Consider the following 20,204-nt stretch of genomic DNA (forward strand, 5'->3'; position numbering starts at 1 on the left):
GAGGAGAGTGAAAAAGCTGGCTTAAAACTCAAGATTCAGAAAACTAAGATCGTGGCGTCTGGTGCCATCACTTGATGGCAAATAGATGGGGAAACAATGGAAACAGTGACAAACTGTCCTTTCTTGGGCTGTGAAATCACTTCAGATAGTGACTACGGCCCTGAAATTAAAAGACGCTTGCTCCTTGGAAGAAAAACTATGACCAACGTAGGCACCATATTAAAAAGCAGAGACATTACTTTGCCGATAAAGGTCCGTCTAGTCAAAGCTATGGTTTTTCCTATGGATGTGAAAGTTGGACCATTAAGAAGTATGTTTACTTCAAGCTTAGTAACAGGATGCCTGAGCATTAGTATTGTCCAGCTCCTTTTTTGGGATTCCCAGGTGGCACTAGTGGTGAAGAGCCCACCTGCCAATGCAGGAGACAAGAGACACGGGTGTGATCTCTGGGTTGGGATGATCCCTTGGAGAGGGCATGGCCACCCATTACAGTATTATTGCCTGGAGAATCTCAGGGACAGAGGAGACTGGTGGGCTACAGTCCATAGGGTCTCAAAGAATCAGTCATGCACAATTGAAGTGACTTAGCATGCACACAGCTCCTTTTTTACTTAAATTGAGATACATTTGGTCAGTGTACAATATTATGTAAGTTTAAGGTATACAGCCTGTTGATTTGATACATTTATATTTTCAGTGTGATTATCCCTGGTAGTGGTTAGCTATTGTCACCTAATTATCATTTCTTTTTTTTGTGCTAAGTTTTAAGATGTAGTCTGTTAGCAAATGTGAAGTATGTAATATAGTATTGTTGACTATATCACAGTGCTGTGCATTAGATCTCCAGCATTTATTCATCTTCTGCTTCCAAGTTTGTACCCTTTAATAACATCTTGTTTCTTTATTCCATGTCTTAACCTTTTCTGTATTCTTTAGGCTTGAATATTCAGGAGAAAAAGGTGATGGGAATGAAAACATGAGAAAGTGAAGCAGGGAAGACTGTGGGTGTTTAAGAAAAACAGGAGCCACAAGCCGGCAACCCACAGAAGTTTTGTTTAAAACTATGTTTTTCCCAGTTTGAAATTAGTTGCTAATAGTTAAAAATGAATATGTTTTATATCAGAATCCAGATTTCTGGTTTCTGTAAGAATGGGGAGATCTAGCAGCTTTGGGGCCACCATCCTGAGTATTGGTTGTGCCTTTAGATTGGGTATGATCTGTCCAGGTCATCATTGTTCCCAGTCCATCCTGCTTCATTCATCTCTGATTAACTGCCTGCTGCTCGTGGGTACTTGCTTTTTCACCTGGGTCTCATGTATGTCATTGTGGTCTGGTTTGCCTCGGCAGCAGGGTAAATCAGCCTGCAGGTTTTATAGGTAAAAGTGAAAAATGGTAATTCCCAAAACAATTACTTTATAATAATTGAGATTGTTGAGTTGGTATTGACACTTAGAAAAGTGTTTTGGTAAATTTAAAATAAGCTAGATTATTGATGATAATTTTTAGGATAAAAATTTAGATAGTCTTCAAATTTAATTCCTTGTGCATATCAAAAGTATCATAGTCTTAAGACACAAGTTAATTTGTTCTTTCTTGTTAATCTAGAAAATCTGTTTATTCTTTGAAGTAGTTCATTCCTAAGATATGTGGGACGCTAACTGATTTACAAATTACTGTGCAAGCTAATCATATGTTCAAAGTTGAGCAAAAATGATGTATCTCAAGAGGGAGTTTTTTTTTCTTAATCTTAATTAAGTCTCCAAAGAGGAATGACCAATTAAAATAAATCACATCAGAGCTTTCTAAATGTTTGATTTATTTTCCACAAGAAAAACAAGAATGTTAACATTACCCTCTGATGTTTTCTTCAAAGAACATCAAAGGACATTAATTTTTTAACTATGTTTACATTTGTCCCAAATTAAAAATTTATAGTTCTGTTAGTACTTATGTACTGAGAGAATATATTCTGAGATAGTCCAGTATAACATTTGTTTTTTTCATTTATTTTTTAAAATATGTACTTTAATTTTTTCCAGTTTTATTGAGATATAATTGACATACAGCACTGTATAAGTTTAAGTACAACATAATGATTTGACTTACATATACCATGAAATGATTAGCCCAATAAATTTGTAGAACATATGTCATCTCATACAGATTAAAAAAATAAAAGAAAACATTTTTTCCTTCTTTGTTTGTTGAACTATAATCGACCTTCAACACTGTGTTAGTTCCTGGTGTCCAAATAGTGATTTGATACTTCTCTACATTAGAAAACAATCAGGACAGTAAGTCTAGTTGGCAGTTACTATTGTTGCTGTTCAGTCATAAAGTCATGTCCGACTTTTTGTGACCGCGTGGACTGTGGCAGTTCAGGCTTCCCTGTCCTTTGCTATCTCCCAGAGTTGGCCCAAACTCATGTCCATTGGGTCGGTGATGCCATCCAACCATCTCATGCTCTGTCGCCTCCTTCTCCCCTTGTCCTCAATCTTTCCCAGCATCAAGGTCTTTTCCAGTAAGTCGGGTCTCTGCATCAGGTGTCACTAGACAAAGATATTACATAATTATCGACTAGATTCCTCATATTGTACATTGCATACAGGTAACACATTTATTTTGTAACTGGAAATTTGTACCTCTTAATTTCCTTCACCTTTTTGCTTATCTTTCCACCCCCCAACCCCGTCCCCTCTGGCAACCACTTGTTTTTTCTCTTTGAGTAAATTTGGCATTATTTTAAAAGAGTTCACGGGTTACACAGTGCTTTTTTCATGTACGTTTTTTATTTAGTACATAAAACAACTTTGTGATTTAAATAGTTATTCTCTTTTATATATTTTTAAGGTCAGGTGAGTAATAGGGTAGAGCTCCATTACCGTTCATAATTATATTTCTGCATTACGTAATAATGAATTATGCTGAAGAATAAGATTACAGTCTTTGTTTTCCTATTGCATATAATAAATACTTCCAGTGAGGTGTTCCTTTTCCTTCTTCTAACCTATAGATTCTTTTCCTTTGTCTATGGTGATTTTTAATTATTTTGAGAAGGGCAGCTTTATTCTCTTTTTTTAATGTCCCCCTTTACCTCCTGAATCCTTTATCTGCTTGTGGTCAGCTTCTTTCTTGGTGACTATTCATCGATCAGAAAGGCAAATTTGAAGGTACTATTGATTGATTTTTTTCTCTTCCCTGGTAGCTCAGATGGTAAAGAATCTGCCTGCAATGCAGGAGACCTGAGTTCGATCTCTGGCTCGGGAAGATCGCTTGGAGAAGGGAATGGTGACCTACTCCAGTGTTCTTGCCTGGGAAATCCCATGGACAGAGGAGTCTGGTGGGCTGCAGTCCATGGGGTTGCAAAGAGTTGGACATGACTGAGAGGATGACAATTTCACTTTTTCTTTTTTTCTCATCTGAGCTTTTTAAATATTTTTTAATTTATTTATGACTGCACTGGATCTTCATTGCTTCACACGGGCTTTCTCTAGTTGCAGCAAGTGGAGACTACTCTCTAGTTGCAGTGGTTTCTCTTGTGGATCATGTGCTCTAGGCACACACAGGCTTCAGTAGTTGTGGCGCAAAGGCTTAGTTGCTCCATGGCATGTGGGATCTTCCTGGACCAGGGGTTGAACCCATGTCCCCTGCATTGATAGGTGGATTCTCAACCACTAGACCACCAGAGAAGCTCCTCTGATGAGTTTTTAGCTTTCTTGTTTCTCATTTTTCTTCTTCTGGAAGCCTAGTCAAAAGGCTGTGTTCCAGTACTACTGGAACACAGTAATGTTCCAGGATTACTCAAGGGGGGAAAAAAAAAGAAAGGAAAGTTATGGAATGAGTCTCCTGACCTTGCAAAGAGTTAGAGAGATTGACCTGATAGAAATGTGTCTGATCTGACAGGTGAGACCCCTAGGAAAAAATTAAAATTAAAAAAAAAGAGCTGAACAGATGTATCAGTGACTGCACACTGCAAGAGGAGAGAGTCTGCTGTTTAACTCTAGCTAAGTTTACAAAGAACCAGAACCAGAAAAATTAAGTAGAATCCAGAGTTTCTGTACTAGATTGTCTAAAAATGTCCAGTTTTCAACCAAAGCTTACTGAACATGCAAAGTAACAGGAAAGTGTGACTCACATACAGGGAGAACAATAGCAAATAGGAACTATCTTTGAGTGGATCCAGATTTTGGATTTAGTAGGAAAATACTTCAAAGTATTTGAAGTACTCTTATAGTAGATTCAAAGAATTAAAGGAAAAAAATACAATGACCATGATGCAACAGAGATTCTCAATAGAGGGATAGAAATTATTTTTCGAAGTCTGTACAAATTGTCAGTGTAGGTTCGTCATTTGTAACAAATGTACCACTCTGATTGGGGATGTTGTTAATGGGGAGGTTATGCATGTTTGGGGGCAAGGGATGTATGGAAAATCTCTGTACATTCTTGTCAATTTTTCTGTGCATCTAAAGCCGCTCTGGAAAAAGTCTTAAAGATGTGTATGATTTATTTGTCTATGTAAATGTGTTACTTGGCAGGTCAGTTTTTTTAAAAAATTGTGTTAATATGTATATAACAAATTTATCATTTTAACTTTTTATAAGTGTATGATTCAGTGGCATTAAATACATTCATAATGTTGTATAACCATCACTGCTTGTCTCTACCCAAAACTTTTTATCATCCCCAGTATAAAATCTGTACCTATTAAATAATATTTTCTCATCCCCTTCTCCCCCAGGCCTTTCTAACCTCTATTCTATTAATACTGTTTCTGAGAATTACCTACTCTAGATCCTTCATATAATCATACAGTATTTGTTTTCTGACATTTCACTAAGAATAGTGCTTTCAGGTTCCATCAAAATTTCATTTTTATGAGTGAATTGTATGTATGCATGCATGCATGCAGAGTTGCTTTGGTTGTGTCCATCTCTTTGTGAGTAAGAAAGTGTTTCCTCTAGAATTCATAGTGAATTGAGTATGAGAAAACATGTCTATGTAATTAATATTTAAGACAAATTATGAAAGTATAAAATAAGAATTTGCAAAGAGTGATTTACTTAATTTATTAAGATTTTTTATTTATTTCTATATAAGAAGACAGAGTGAATAATAAGATAACTGACTATAGATGATTACTTTATGATAAGATTCTCAGTGTTAGTTAATCTGCCATTTTGTCATTGAAGCTCTAGTAGAGGCTTTATATAGCTGTTATATATAATTATATCTCTGGACACAGGCTTTTGTTTTCCAAGCATCTGGCTCATTTGAAGGCTTCTTTAATTATAATAACACTAACATTTTTCTTATAGATCCTGTATTAGAAACAAACTTATCTCTAGGCCAGTGATCCCTAAATTATTTTGAATACATACCACAGTTGATTAAAACACTTAGGATGTAATTCTAATAGGTATACATATTTATCTGTGGTAATACACGTTGATCATATCCTAATGTATGACTTACATCATAAAGCATAGAAAAACATAGATAAAAGGAAGAAGTTATGATGAAATAAACTGTTAAAAAATGTCTTGCTGATTGTGATAGAGCCCTACTCTTACTATTTAGTATTTTTGAGACATAATATATACTTATAGTAAGGTTCATGATACTGAGTTACTGATAGTAAGATGTGATTTCACTGCTCTAGGCATGCTTAGGTCAATATGTCTCATCTAAAGATATTTATTCTCTTTAGAGAGTTACTTCCTCTCCCAAAACAGTGATTTATTTTTCTGAGCCTGTTGTTCCTCTATTTCAGAAGGCATTTATAAAATAAAATAATGTAGTGATAGAAATGGTTTTGGGGGGTTATGAAAATATCAAGGTTTACTACACTTGAAACTGTTAGGCATGGCTGAGATTGCTTCTCTTTATAAGATGAAATTTTACTGTGATATTAATAATGAAAAGTTGTTCCTTCTTTCTCTGGTTATATTAAGTATAGTTTCAGAAATAGAAAACCTAGAGTTTATTTTACGAAGTATTTGTTTCTTTAAAATGACATTAGAGGGCACTGTGGCATTTAGTTTTTTCACAGTCTGTTTTAAAATTAGAAAGTTGTTGCTATTTTTAATGTGTGATGCAGTGTATCTGTTCAACTGATCTATTGAAGAGTGATAAAACTCTTTGTTTTTTGCTTTTTCACTCTGTGGAACTATAAAATTTCTGTTGAGTATTGGGAAATTTGAGGTGCAATATCTTTCTGGGTTCTACATTTGCTTTACTTTAGTGGGTGAAAGAAATTCTTTTTAAATTAATGATTTTTGTAAATCTGTTCACTAATCTTTAAACTTTGCCTCTGTGAGATTTTCTTGATTAAAATGAGTACTATGAGAAAAACAGCTTTTAGTAAATATTGTTAGAGATTTAATTAAACTTTTAAATATTAGTATTTAAGCTTTTGAAAGTTGTTTTTGTAGGTTTTAGCATCTGAAGTCATATTTATTTGCCTACAGGCTGTCAAAGATAGCATACGAGAGTGACAGCTTACCCTTGTGTTACATCATTCACTTCAGAAGCTAGTCAGTCTGAGTCTGACAGGAAGCGTATTTATTTATTCATACAACCTTAATGAGAAAAGAAGAAAAAGCGTGTTTCATAAAATTTCTTTAAGGAAATTCTTTGAAAACCCCATTTATGTATTACGAATTAATAAACACTTATTGGGTTGTATAGATAACCAATAAATGTCTATTGGGTTGTGTAGATAATACCCAGTGACAGAAAACAGTATTTATAAATACATTTGCAATGCATTGTAAATGTAGAAGAGTTAAAAATCTCAGCTGTTACTTTGGTCATTCTGTTATAAATAGTTTAAAATAGTCATAAATGACTAAATGACATTTTATTACATTTGCCTGTGATTCAGTGGTTATTTCCCAGAACTTTCTTGGTGTTTCATTGCCAGTTCTATGAAAAAGGAAATTGAAAACCTCTGACACAGACAAGATCAGGTAGCAAGACAATGAAATTGTCAGTGACATATCTTAATAGCTGTTTTCCAAACCTGTGCCCAATCTAGCAGTATGTTTATCAGATATTAATTTTTCTTCCTGAGATCTATGTAAATTCTAGAAGTATGCTTGATTTTTTATTTCTCCACACTTCCAGCATTCTTTTTGACTGTAGCCATTCTAACATATGTGAGGTGATATCTCATTGTGGTTTTGGCTTGCATTTCACTGATGACTAATGATATAAAGCATCTTTTCATGTACCTGTTGGCCATCTGTATGTCTTCTTTAGAAAAATGTCTATTCAGATCTTATGTCCATTTTTCAATTGGATTGTTTGTTTGTTTCTGTTCTTGAGTTGTATGAGTGCTTCATATATTTTGCATATTAGCCCCCTATAAGATATATGATTTGCAAATATTTTCTTCTAGTGTGTTGGTTGTCATTTCATTTTATTGATAGTTTCTATTGCTGGGCAGAAACTTTTTGTTTAATATAGTCCCACTTGTTTATTTTTGTTTTTGCTTTTGGTGTCAGGTTAAAAAAATCATTGCCAAGATGTAAGTCAAAGAGCTTACTGTCTATATTTTTCTTCTAGCAGTTTTATGATTTCCAGTCTCACATTCAGATCTTTAGTTCATTTTGAGTTGATTTCTGTGTATGGTTCAGTTTCATTTATTTTTATGTCCAACTTTCCTAACACCATTTAGAACAGACTGTCCTTTCCCCAGTGTAGATTCTTGGCATTTTTGTTGTTAATTAATTCACCATATATGCATGGGTTTATTTCTAGGCTCTGTGTTCTGTTTTGTTGATCTATGTGTGGTTTTATGCCAGTACAATACTGTTTAAATACTAGTGCTTTGTTAGTATAGTTTGAAATCAAGGATCATGATGCCTCAAGCTTTATTCATCATTCTCAAGATTCTTTGGCTATTCAGTTTAATGGTTCCACAAATTTTAGGAATTTTTGTCCCATTCTTGTAAAAAATGTCATTGGAAGTTTGACAGGGTTACATTGAATCTGTAGTTGTTGATATTCAGTCGCCCACTCATGTCCGACTGTTTGTGATCCCATGGACTGCAGCACACCAGGCCTCCCTGTTCCTCGCAATCTCCTGAAGTTTGCCCAAGTTCATGTCCATTGCATTGGTGATGCCATCCAGCCGTCTCATCCTCTGACACCCTCTTCTCCTTCTGCCCTCAATCTTTGCCAGCATCAGAGACCTTTCCAGTGAGTCGCCTGTTTGCATCAGGTGACCAAAATACTGGAGCTTCAGCATCAGTCCTTCCAGTGAATATTCAGGGTTGATTTCCATTAAGATTGACTGATTTGATCTCCTTGCTGTGCAAGGGACTCTCAGGAGTCTTCTCCAGCACCACAGTTCAAAGGCATCAATTCTTTGGCATGCTACTTTCTTTATGGGCCAGCTCTCACAACTGTACATGACCACTGGGAAGATGGTAACCTTGTATATGGACCTTTGTTGGCAGAGTGATGTCTCTGCTTTTCAACACTGTCTAGGTTTGTCATAGCTTTCCTGCTGAGAAGCAGTTGTGTTCTGATTTCATGGCTGCAGTCACCATCCGCAGTGATTTTCAAACTCAAGAAGAGGAAATCTGTCACTGCTTCCACCTTTTCCTCTTTTGATTGTCATGAAATAATGGGGCAAGATGCCATAATCTTTGTTTTTTCAATATTTAGTTTTAAGCCGGCTTTTTCACTCTTCTCCTTCACCCTCATCAAGAGGTTCCTTAGTTCCTCTTCTCTTTCTGCCATTAGAATGGTATCTGTATATCTGAGGTTGTTGATGTTTTTCCCGTCTATCTTGATTCCAGCTTGTAACTCACCCAGCCTGGCATTTCTCATGATGTGCTGAGCGTATAGGTTAAATAAACAGGATGACAACAGACAGCCCCATTGTATGCCTTTCTCAGTCCAGTTGTTCCATACAGTGTTCTAACTGTTGCTTCTTGACCCACATATAGGTTTCTCAGGAGACAGATAAGATGGTCTATCTCTTTAAGAGCTTTCCACAATTTGTTATGATCCACACAGTCAAAGACTTTAGCGTAGTTGATGAAACAGAAGTAGATGTTTTTCTGGGATTCCCTTGGTTTCTCTGTGATCCAGTGAATGTTGACAATTGACCTCTCGTTCCTCTGCGTTTTCTAAATCCAGCTTGGATGTCTGGAAGTTCTTGGTTTGCATAATGCTGAAGCCTAGCGTGCAAGATTTTAAGCATTACCTTACTGGCATGGGAGATGAGTATAGTTGTCTGATGTTTTGAACATTCTTTAGTGCTGCTCTTCTTGTGAATTGGGATGAGGATTGACCTTTTCCAGTCCTGTGGCCACTGCTGGGTCTTCCAGATTTGCTGACATTTTGAGTGTAACACTTTGATAGCATCATCTTTTAGAGTTTTGAATAGCTTTACTGGAATTCCATGACATCTACTAGCTTTATTGATGGCAGTGCTTCCTAAGGCTCACTTGACCTCACACTCCAGAATGTCTGGGTCTGGGTGGGTGACCATACCATCATTCTTATCCAGTTCATTAAGATCTTCTTTTGTACAGTTCTTCCATGTATTTTTTCCATCTCTTCTTGATCTCTTGTCCTTCTACTAGGTATCTACCGTTTCTGTTCTTTATTGTGCCCATCTTTGGGTGAAATAGTCCCTTGATATTTCATATTTTCCTAAAGCAAGGTCTAGTATTTCCCCTTCTGTTGTTTTCCTCTGTTTTTATGCATTGTTCATTGAAGAAGACCTTCTTGTCTCTCCTTGCTATTTGGAACTCTGCATTTAGTTGGGTGTACCTTTCTCTTTGTCCTTTGCTTTTCACTTCTCTTCGTTCCTCAGCTATTTGTGAAGACTCCTCAGATAACCACTTTGCCTTCTTGCTTTTCTTTTTCCTTGGGGTGATTTTGTTTGCTGCCTCTTGTACAATATTATGGACCTCTGTCCATAGTTCTTCAGGCATACTGTTTACTATATCTAATCTATTGAATCTATTTGTCACCTCCACCGTATATTCATAAGGGATTTGATTTAAGTTGTACCTGGCTGGCCTAGTGGTTTTCCCCAATTTCTTTAGTTTTAAGTCTGAATTTTGCTATGAGAAGCTGATGATCTGAGCCACAGTCAGCTCCCAGTCTTGTTTTTGCTGATGTATACAGCTTCTCCATCTTTGGCTACAAAGAATGGAATCAATTTGATTTCAGTATTGACCATTTGGTGATGTCCATGTGTAAAGTTGTCTCTTGTGTTGTTGAAAAAAGGGTGTTTGCTATGACTAGTGCATTCTCTTAGCAGAATTCAGTTAGCCTTTAGCCTTTGCCCTGCTTTATTTTATACTCCAAGACCAAACTTGCCTGTTATTCCAGGTATCTTTTGACTTTCCACTTTTGCATTCCAATCCCCACTGATGAGTAAAACATCTTTTTTTGGTGTTAGTTCTAGGAGGTCTTATAGGTCTTCAAAGAATTGATCAACTTCAGCTTCTTTGGAATTGGTGGTAGAGGCATAGACTTGAATTACTGTAATGTTGAATTGCTTGCCTTGAAAGTGAACCGAGATCATTCCGTCATTTTTGAGATTGTATCCAAGTACTGCATTTCAGACTCTTTTGTTGATTATGAGGGCTACTGCATTTCTTGTATGGGATTCTTGCCCACAGTGGTAGATATAATGGTCATCTAAATTAAATTCCCCCATTCCCGTCCATTTTAGTTCACTGATTCCTAAGATGTCAATGTTTGTTCTTACCATCTCCTGCTTGACCAAGTCCAATTTACCTTAATTCTTGGACCTAACATTCCAGGTCCCTATGCAATACTGTTCTTTGCAGCATCAGATTTTGCTTTCATCACCAGACACTTCCACAGCTGAGCTTCACTTCCTCTTTGGCCCAGCCTCTTCATTCTTTCTGCGGCTATTAGTTATTGTCCTCTGCTCTTCCCCAGTAGCATGTTGGACACCTTCCAACCTGAGGGACTCACCTTTCAGTGTCATATCTTTTTGTTTTTTTATACAGTTCATAAGATTCTCACGGCAAGCATACTGGGGTGGTTTGCCGTTCCTTCCTCCAGTGGATCAGGTTTTGTCAGAACTCTCTATTATAACCCGTCTGTCTTGCGTGGCCCTATATTATTGTTCAGTTGCTCTGTTGTGGCCCCATGGACTGCAGCACACCAGGGTTCCCTGTCCTTCACCATCTCCTGGAGCTTACTAAAGCTCATGTCCATTGAGTCGATGATGCCATCCAACCCTCTTATCCTCTGTCGTCCCTCTCCTGCCTTCAATCCTTCCCAGCATCAGGGTCTTTTCTAATGAGTCGACTCTTCTCATAAGGTGGCCAAAGTATTGGAGCTTCAGTTTCAGCATCAGTCCTTCAATGAATATTCAGGGTTGATTTTCTTTAGGATTGACTGGTTTGATCTCCTTTCAGTCCAAGGGACTCTCAAGAGTTTTCTCCAACACCACAGTTCAAAAGCATCAATTCTTCAGTGTATGGCTCATAGCGTCATTGAATTACGCAGTCCCCTTCACCATGACAAGGCAGTAATCTGTAGTATGGACGTTTAAAAAATATTAATTGTCCCAATCCATGAGTATGGAATATCTTTCCATTTATTTGTGTGTTCCTCATTTTCTTTCATTAATTAATATCTTGTAGCTTTCAACATAGAGGTCTTTCACCTCCTTGGTTAAGTATATTCCTAGGCATTTTATTCTTTTGGAAAAGGATTTTAAAATTAGGAGAGCAGTTACTCTGCACTTACCACTAGTTTGGTGAGAAATGGTTTAACATTTGGATAGCTAGTCACCAGCGTAGTACATGTAGACAATTGTAGAGTAGGAAAGTGTGAGAAAAATTGCTGTTAATAATAAATAAGCATACATTCTTATTGTAAAGTAACTTGCTAAATATAAACTTAATCAACTGAAATACAAAATGTTTTAAAGAACTATAGTTTTTATTAGCTTGAGGTAATTAGAATTAGGTTAATAAAGGGGGCATGCTTTAAAATAAATAGGTAATGATATTTTATGAGCATATTAAAGCATAAGCCGGAACAATTAGGTTTAGCTTAAATTACAGTTACAGGGTTTATATATAAAGTGCTTAACTGTTTTTTTTTGTTGTTGTTGTTGCTGTTGTTTAGTAAATATTTTCTTCAGTAAATATTTTTGCCTCCTGTATGCTATTGCTTACAAGAAAGATCACAAATGATAACAAAGGAAGATCTGAGGAAATTCTTCGCTATCCAGTGGCTAGAATTAGGTGCTTTCACTGTCAATGCCCAGGGGAGCTAAGATCCCACAAGTTTCGCATTATGCCAAAAATAAAACAACAAAAATGTCAAAGGAAGATCTGAGACTCTGAATTTCATTTATAATGCAAACTAATTGTCTTAGTACTAGAGAGGAAGTGAAGGAGAGATTAGTATTTGATATGTAAGAAAATGAAGGGATAGGATAAGAAATTGTGTAGGAGGAGAAGGGCATTCCAAGGTTGAGGTAAGAGGGAATGCAAAGGTATTCACTTATGTATGCAGCAGTATTTATTGAAAGCTTACTATGCTAGGTGCTAGGATATAAAAGTGAAAAAAGTAGGTCAAGTCAAGTCCTTGCTCTTAGTAGCTTATTTTGTAGAGAAGGAAACCCACTTTAACAAAACATGATGTCAAATAGTGGTAAAATGCCTCTTTCTTGGGCTCCCCTGGTGGCTCAGACGATAAAGAATCTGCCTGCAATGGGGGAGACTTGGGTTCAATCCCTGGGTTGGGAAGATCCCATGGAGGAGGGTATGGCAACCCATTCCAGCATTCTTGCCTGGAGAATCCCCATGGACAGAGGAGCCTGGTGGGCTGTAGTCCATGGGGTCGCAAAGAATCGGACACGACTGAGTGACTAAGCACATGGCCCAGCCTCTTTCTTACTGATTACATTGAACATTCTTTTTTCATTGCATTTTTATATTTTTTAAAATTACAACTTTATTTAGATATTATTCACAGACCATGGAATTTATCATATTAAAGTATATAATTTAGAGTTGTTTTTGTTGTTGTTATATTAGCAAAGTTGTGTAGACATCACCAGTATTACAGTGATTTTAGCAGGTTTTCGTTGAATGTCTCTTCAGCATCTTTCTCTTAAGCTGCCTTCTTCTTTTTGTATTGCATCCTTCCCATTAGCCTCCACTAATTATCAGCTGATCATTCTGCAGAATTGCTCAGCCGTCCAGTTAAATTTGGGGAGGGGTAGTTTTTGAGGTTTTGACTGCAGATATGCTCTTCTGAGCTATTTCTCTGGTTCTTTCTGATGACTAGCTGGCCTATTATTTAGCTTGTTGCTCTTAACTAAGAAGAGTTTTTGTTTTGAGAGTGCTCTTGGGCTTGAATTTCTCATACTCCATTTCAGATAAAGTCATTTACTTTAGGGAGAGCTTTAGAGCTCTTTTTTCTCAGATAGCCTGACTCTCCTCCAGGGCAGTTCCTGGGCACAGGGCTGGGCAGTAGCCATTGACTTGCTGCCTCTGGTGTAGCAGCTTCTTGTACTTCCATCCTACAAGTGATTTGGTGTGAGAGCAGTTGGGGTCCCAACATTTTCAGCCTCCTGCACTGTAGTAAAGCTTCTGTGTTTTAAAGTGAAGGCTGGGTGGAGGAAGGGAGCCTCTGCTCTTCTTGGCCACACTCACCAGGAACTTATTTTCTTCAATTTGGAGTTGGAGGGGATAACATATGGTAAATCTTGACTGAAAGCTGAGAGGAAGCTCTGCTCTCTTGGCCACACTTAACCTGGAGAGGCCTTTCTATCAACCTGAACCAGGGCAAGGTAGTAAATGGGTTATGACTCAAATGCCACAAACTATCCCAATACCAAGTTTTCCTGTAAATTTTCTTGAGTAATGTTTTTTTATTCAAATATACCCTTAGGATAATTTCTAGAGACTTTAAGTGATTTTTTAAAAATAGTCAGTTTTGCCTGTTTCCCTGGAGAGTGGGTGCCTGATGCAACTTTCCTTGTTATCCTGGGAGTGCAGCTCTCCAAACTACTTAGTTCTAAATCTTCCTAAAGACCAAGCATATCTTCCTAGTAAAGAAATTACTATCCCAGTTTGCTGCCGCCCCCATGAACAGAGGTTTTGGTCAGACATGAAATCCAGAGCTATCAATAACCAGAGTGGTTCTTTGCACTATCCTGTCATACTAAGGACTTTAATAATTATATATATATATGTGTGTATATATATATACACACACATATGTATATATGTATGTATGTATATATGTATGTTTGTATATATATATACACATATGTATATATGTATATATATGTATATATGTATGTATGTACATCATGAGTTAAAGATGTTATTGTTCAGTCGAATCAGACTCTATGTGATCCCAGCAAGGCAGGACTGGGGGTCTGCAGCATGCCAGGCTTCCCAGTCCTTCACTATTTCCTGGGTTTGCTCAAACTCATGTCCATTGAGTCGATGATGCCATCCAACCATCTCATTCTCTGTCACCCCTTTCTCCTCCTGCCCTCAGTCTTTCGTAGCATGAGGGTCTTTTCTAATGGGTTGATTCTTCTCATCAAGTGGCCAAAGTATTGGAGCTTCAGCTTAAGCATCAGTCCTTCTACTGAATATTCAGGGTTGATTTCCTTTAGGATTGATGAGTTTGATCTCCTTGCAGCCCAAGGGACTATCAAGAGTCTTCTCCAGCACCACAGTTTGAAAGCATCAGTTCTTTGGTGCTCAGTCTTTGTTATGGTCCAACTCCAACATCTGTACATGACTACTGAAAAAACCATGGCTTTGACTATATGGACCTTTGTTGGCAAAATGATGTCTCTACTTTTTAATACTGTGTCTAGGTTTGTCAAACTACCACACAATTGCACTCATCTCACATGCTAGCAAAGTTATGCTCAAAATTCTCCAAGCCAGGCTTCAATAGTATGTGAACCAAGAACTTACAGATGTTCAAGCTGGATTTAGAAAAGGCAGAGGAACCAGATATCAAATTGCCAACATCAGTTGGATCATCGAAAAAGCAAGAGAGTTCCAGAAAAACATCTACTTCTGCTTTATTGACTATGTCAAAGCCTTTGACTGTGTGGATCACAACAAACTATGGAAATTTTTTAAAGAGATGAGAATACCAGACCACTTTACCTGCCTCCTGAGAAATCTGTATGCAGGTCAAGAAGCAACAAGTTAGAACTGGACATGGAACGACGGACTGGTTCCAAATTGGGAAAGGAGTACGTCAAGGCTGTATATTGTCACCCTGCTTATTTAACTTACATGCAGAGTACATCATGAGAAATGCTGGGCTGAGTGAAGTGCAAACTGGAATCAAGCTGTGTCCCCTTCTCCTCCTGCCTTCAGTCTTTCCCAGCATCAGGGTCTTTTCCAATGAATCAATTCTTCACATCAGGTGTCCAAAGTATTGGAGTTTCAGCTTCAGCATCAGTCGACTTTTCCAATGAATATTCAGGACTGATTTCCTTTAGGATTGACTGGTTGGATCTCCTTGTAGTCCAAGGGACTCTCAAGAGTCTTCACGAACACCACAGTTTAAAAGCATCAGTTCTTCGATGCTCAGCTTTCTTTATTTTCCAACTCTTGCATCCATACATAACTACTGGAAAAATCATAGCTTTGACTAGACGGACCGTTGTTGGCGAGGTAATGTCTTTCCTTTTTAATATGCTGTCTAAGTTGGTCATAGCTTTTCTTCCAAGGAGCAAGCGTCTTTTAATTTCATGTGTGCAGTCACCATCTGCAGTGTTTTTAGAGTCCAAGAAAATATAGTCTGTCACTGTTTCCTCCCCTCCCCCTCCGCCCATCTATTTGCCATGAAGTGAGTGGATGCCATGATCTTAGTTTTTTGAATGTTGAGTTTTAAGCCAGCTTTTTCACTCTCCTCTTTCACCTTCATCAAGAGGCTTTTTAATTCCTCTTCACTTTCTGCAGTTTGGGTGGTATCTTGTGCATATCTGAGGTTATTGAGATTTCTCTTGGCAATCCCGATTCCAGTTTGTGATGAATCACAAGCTGGAAAGATGTTACTAACAAGAGTTTATTTTGCCAATTTTCTGCTACCCACAGAAGTCTATGGCTTTCACTCAGCTTGGTTTCTTGTTTGGATTTTTCAGTTCTTTGGCTCTACTGATATGTGGATTTTCCTACATAGGATATATGGCAGTTTTTTTTGCATTCTTTCATATTCTTAGAACCATATAGTTTATAAATATGTCAGTTGATTTGCAGTGAAATTCTGATTTTTAAAAAATGGCTTCATCTGATCTTTTTCTTATTTTTGGCTGTACTGAGTCTTTGTTGCTGTTCTCAGACTTTCTTTATTTACAGAGAATGAAGGCTACTCTTTGTTGTGGTGCATGGGCTTTTCATTTTGGTGGCTTCTCTTGTTCCTAGAGCACAAGCTCTAGGGTGCACGGGCTTCAGTAGTTGCAGATGGCGGACCCTAGAGTGTGCAGGCTCAGTAGTTGTGGCGTGTGGGCTTTAGCTGCTCCTCAGCATGTGGAACATTCACAGACTAGAGATTGAACCCATGTCCCCTGAATTGGCAGGCAGAGTCCTATCCACCATACCACTGGGGAAGTCCTTTCATCTGATGTTAAATTACATTTTATAAAATAATGTTATTGACCTTTGATCATGCATTGCAGTCATATGCAGTTTCATGCAAAAAAACTTCAGAAACTTAAACTTTTATCTCTTTATATATTTTTGTAGGTCTTTTCTCTCTCTCTTCTCCTTCTGGGACCCCTATAATGTGAATATTGGTGTGTTTAATGTTGTCCCAGAGGTCTCTTATGCTGTTTTCACTTCTTTTCCTTTTTACTGTGTTCTGTTTTGTGGCAGTGATTTCCACCATTCTTCTTCCAGATCATTTATCTGTTCTTCTGCCTCAGGTATTCTGTTATTGATTCCTTCTAGTGTATTGTTCATCTCTGTTTGTTCTTTAGTTCTTGGTCTTTGGTAAACATTACTTGCATCTTCTCCATTCTTTTTCCAATATCTTGGATCATCTTCACTGTCATTATTCTAAATTCTTTTTCTGGAAGGTTGCCTATCTCCATGTAATTTAGTTGATTTTCTGGGAATTTATCTTGTTCCTTCATCTGGGTCATAATCCTATGCATTTTTATTTGATTAGCTTTCTGTGATGTGTCTTTTGTTCTGGAGTCTATGGGATTGTAGTTCTTCTTGCTTCTTCTGTCTGACCCCTGTGGATGAGGCTAAGAGGCTTATGCAAACATCCTGATGGGATAGACTCCAGAAACTTAAACTTTTAAAACTCCAATGTATCTCATCCTCTGTCTCCTTCCATTGAATGGGAAATCCTTTCTAATTGTAACCTTTAATCTGTTTGTCACTGAAAGTGAAAATGAAGTTGCTTAGTCGTGTCCAACTCTTTGTGACCCTATGCACTGTAGCCCGCCAGGCTCCTCCATCCATGGGATTTTCCAGGCAAGAATACTGGAATGGGTTTCCATTTTCTTCTCCAAGGGATCTTCCTGACCCAGGGATCGAACTCTGGTCTCCCTCATTGCAGGCAGATTCTTTACCATCTGAGCCACCAGGGAATCCCTTGTTTGTCACTATATAGTTCCGTAAGTCACTCCTCCTGTGTTTACTTATGTTTACTCTTCTTGTGACCACTGAAAGACTCTCTGTTCCTGTAAATTTGCTCACATTCCTAAGAGGGAATCCTTGGTAGGACTGAGTAATCACACCAAATCATTTCACATGTCATTGGAAAACACGTGTATTGATTTCCTTGGGTTAGTCATTCACTCTTGGTTCAACAGTGAAGAGGGGAAGTGGGGTCACATTGTACAATATGTTTATACCTCTGCCTCAAATATTATTTAGATAATTTCTTCAGCAGGAGCAAAGGTTTAACAGTTTCTTGCAAAGTGAGGTGGTAGATACAGTTGAACCAATTTACTCACACTGTGTGTTTTATTAACATATGTATTTTTTTACCTCAGGCTATAACTCAACATAAGTAAAACTGAGGAAACAGTAGGTAGCAATCAATTTGCTAGTAGTAAGTATTGCTGTTGGGAATTCTCTTTAAAATATAGCATTCACTTGTATACCGTTATAGTGCCATGTGACATCTGCCTGTAATAGTGATCTATTGTGAACATTTGCTTCCATCATACTGTATCTGGCTGCTTGATTAATTTCATGTTATAAACACACATACTTAATACAAGATGTAATGATAAAGTACCCATGTATATTCCTTCAGTACCCTTGGAAGGACACACAAGAAACTAATCACTGGTTGCCATTAGGGAAGAGAATGCAATAGGCTGGAGAACTGAGATGGGAAGTGTACCCTTTTATTCCATCTGAATTTTGTAATAAGTGCTACTGAAACAAGTAAAGCACTAAAAAGTAAGGAAAATGAAAGCAATAGAGTAGACAATAACAAAAGGGAAAATAAATGGGTGTGATACATGCTCTGAGGATATAATTCTAGCCAAATATTCTTTGTTGGCCCCTGTTTGGGTTTCTTCTCTCAGTTGATAAGTTCTCCATGTTGACTGATGGCTAAGTTCGATTAGCACTGTCTTCTATGTGGTGATTATATTCCAGTATTTTATTACCACTTTGTTCCTTCCAACTTCAGATGATTCAGATTAGTTGCCAGGTTTCTGTTTGACATGAGATCTGTTCTTGATTTGGAATGTGAGTTAGTAGAAGTATTGCTTCATGGATAAAAAGACGATGGTGGTGACTTATGACTCTTCTTCCATTGAAGATAATTAAGGCAAGATTTTTTGAGATACTTTGATCTACTATGGATGGTAAAAAATTTACCCGAGTCTTATTTTTCAAATTCTCATATTGAAAATATGATTGATTAAATTCTTTCTTAATATCACTTTAAAAGAATGAAGCTTTAGCAAATCTATATAATTGAGATTATGTTCAAATTTTACGTTATTGTTATATAATTTTATTTTAAACATAATACAGTTTTTCTTTTTTATTTTGTCCTTTAGCCGGCCTCAGAAAGTGTGTTTGTGTCCATTTCTACCAGCGCATCCTCTACACATCTCTACCTACTTGTATATAATTCAGCATCCAGCAGAGGTGAGTAAGGTGTTGTGAAATACACAGTGTCAGGTGGGATATTACTACACAAGAGGATGCATGCAGGTGAACATACTCATCCCTTTCAGCTTCTCAGAATTTTTGAAAATAAATTGATATGCTTTATAGACAGATAAAATGTATTTCATAAAATGGTGTTATTTCATAAAAACTATGTTACCGAATGGTAGAGAGAAATTTAGAATTCCAATGATTTTACATGGAGAAAAAAATGAAATTTTGTGAGTTGAGTCAAAAAATTATTGCTTTTTAAATTTGGATCTTAGCTTTTGTTCTTTGCTGTCTTTCCTTGTTAAGGTAGAAGTTACTCTCAGCACTTTAGTGTTATAAAATGAATGTGTAAGTTTTTTACTTCTTTAAGTGAATAGAACAAATGTGTATATTTTACATGTATAAGAATAAAAATATATAAAATATGTACATATGTTGTATATAAAAACTTTTAGTTAATGGTTTCATATATTGTGGAGGATTACGCATGTGGTAGTGTGTATGTGTGTTAGTAACTCAAATGCAGTAATGAAGGGAGGAGGGAAGGAGATCATAGATAATCAGAAATTGACATCAGTACCAAACTCTTTGATGTGTGGTACAGGTACAAAAATGAGTTTTGTGTAAACTGAAGTTAAAACTCTTCCAGGCTTTGAAGGAGGAGTAATTTTGTTCTTGTATTTCTAAACTATTAATATACAGCACTTGAAGACTTTAACAAAGACATTAAAGGATATTAATCTGTCACTTTCCTTTTCCAAATGATAAAATAATTACTTTTATTGTGAATTGTTAGATGTTTCATTTGCTGGACAACCTTTTTTTTTCCCCCAGTGTTAACAGCATGCTTTTGTCAGGAATGTGACACTTTTATCACTAGCATTATATTACTGCATTTAAACTTACAACCCAGTGTAGCTCAAAATTACATAAAATGATAGCTTATTGGCCATAACAGTTTTGACTAAAGCTTGACTTTTGATGACAAGTGTTGTTTTCATTTCATAATACACATAGTATGGGGCATTTTCATTGTTATTTGGTTCCAGACATAAGATGGAT

The 20,204-nt window shown here is 37.0% G+C and overlaps 1 protein-coding gene across 3 annotated transcripts in view; it reads left to right on the forward strand.

Annotated features, from left to right (window-relative positions):
- The window catches only part of DTWD2 (DTW motif tRNA-uridine aminocarboxypropyltransferase 2), an 85,150-nt gene that overhangs the window by 6,527 nt on the left and 58,419 nt on the right, over positions 1–20,204 (forward strand). For all 3 annotated transcript variants that reach the window (XR_014056416.1, XR_014056417.1, XM_081499098.1), the window contains exon 2: positions 19,040–19,130. Coding sequence is in view for 1 of the 3 variants with exons in the window: in XM_081499098.1 (XP_081355224.1) it covers positions 19,040–19,130 (91 nt within the window). In the remaining 2 variants the exon portion in view is untranslated. The remainder of the gene's footprint in view (positions 1–19,039; positions 19,131–20,204) is intronic.

The sequence above is a fragment of the Giraffa tippelskirchi genome, chromosome 6 (genome assembly GCF_054371585.1).
Source record: "Giraffa tippelskirchi isolate mGirTip1 chromosome 6, T2T-mGirTip1v1.2.pri, whole genome shotgun sequence".
NCBI lineage: Eukaryota > Metazoa > Chordata > Mammalia > Artiodactyla > Giraffidae > Giraffa > Giraffa tippelskirchi.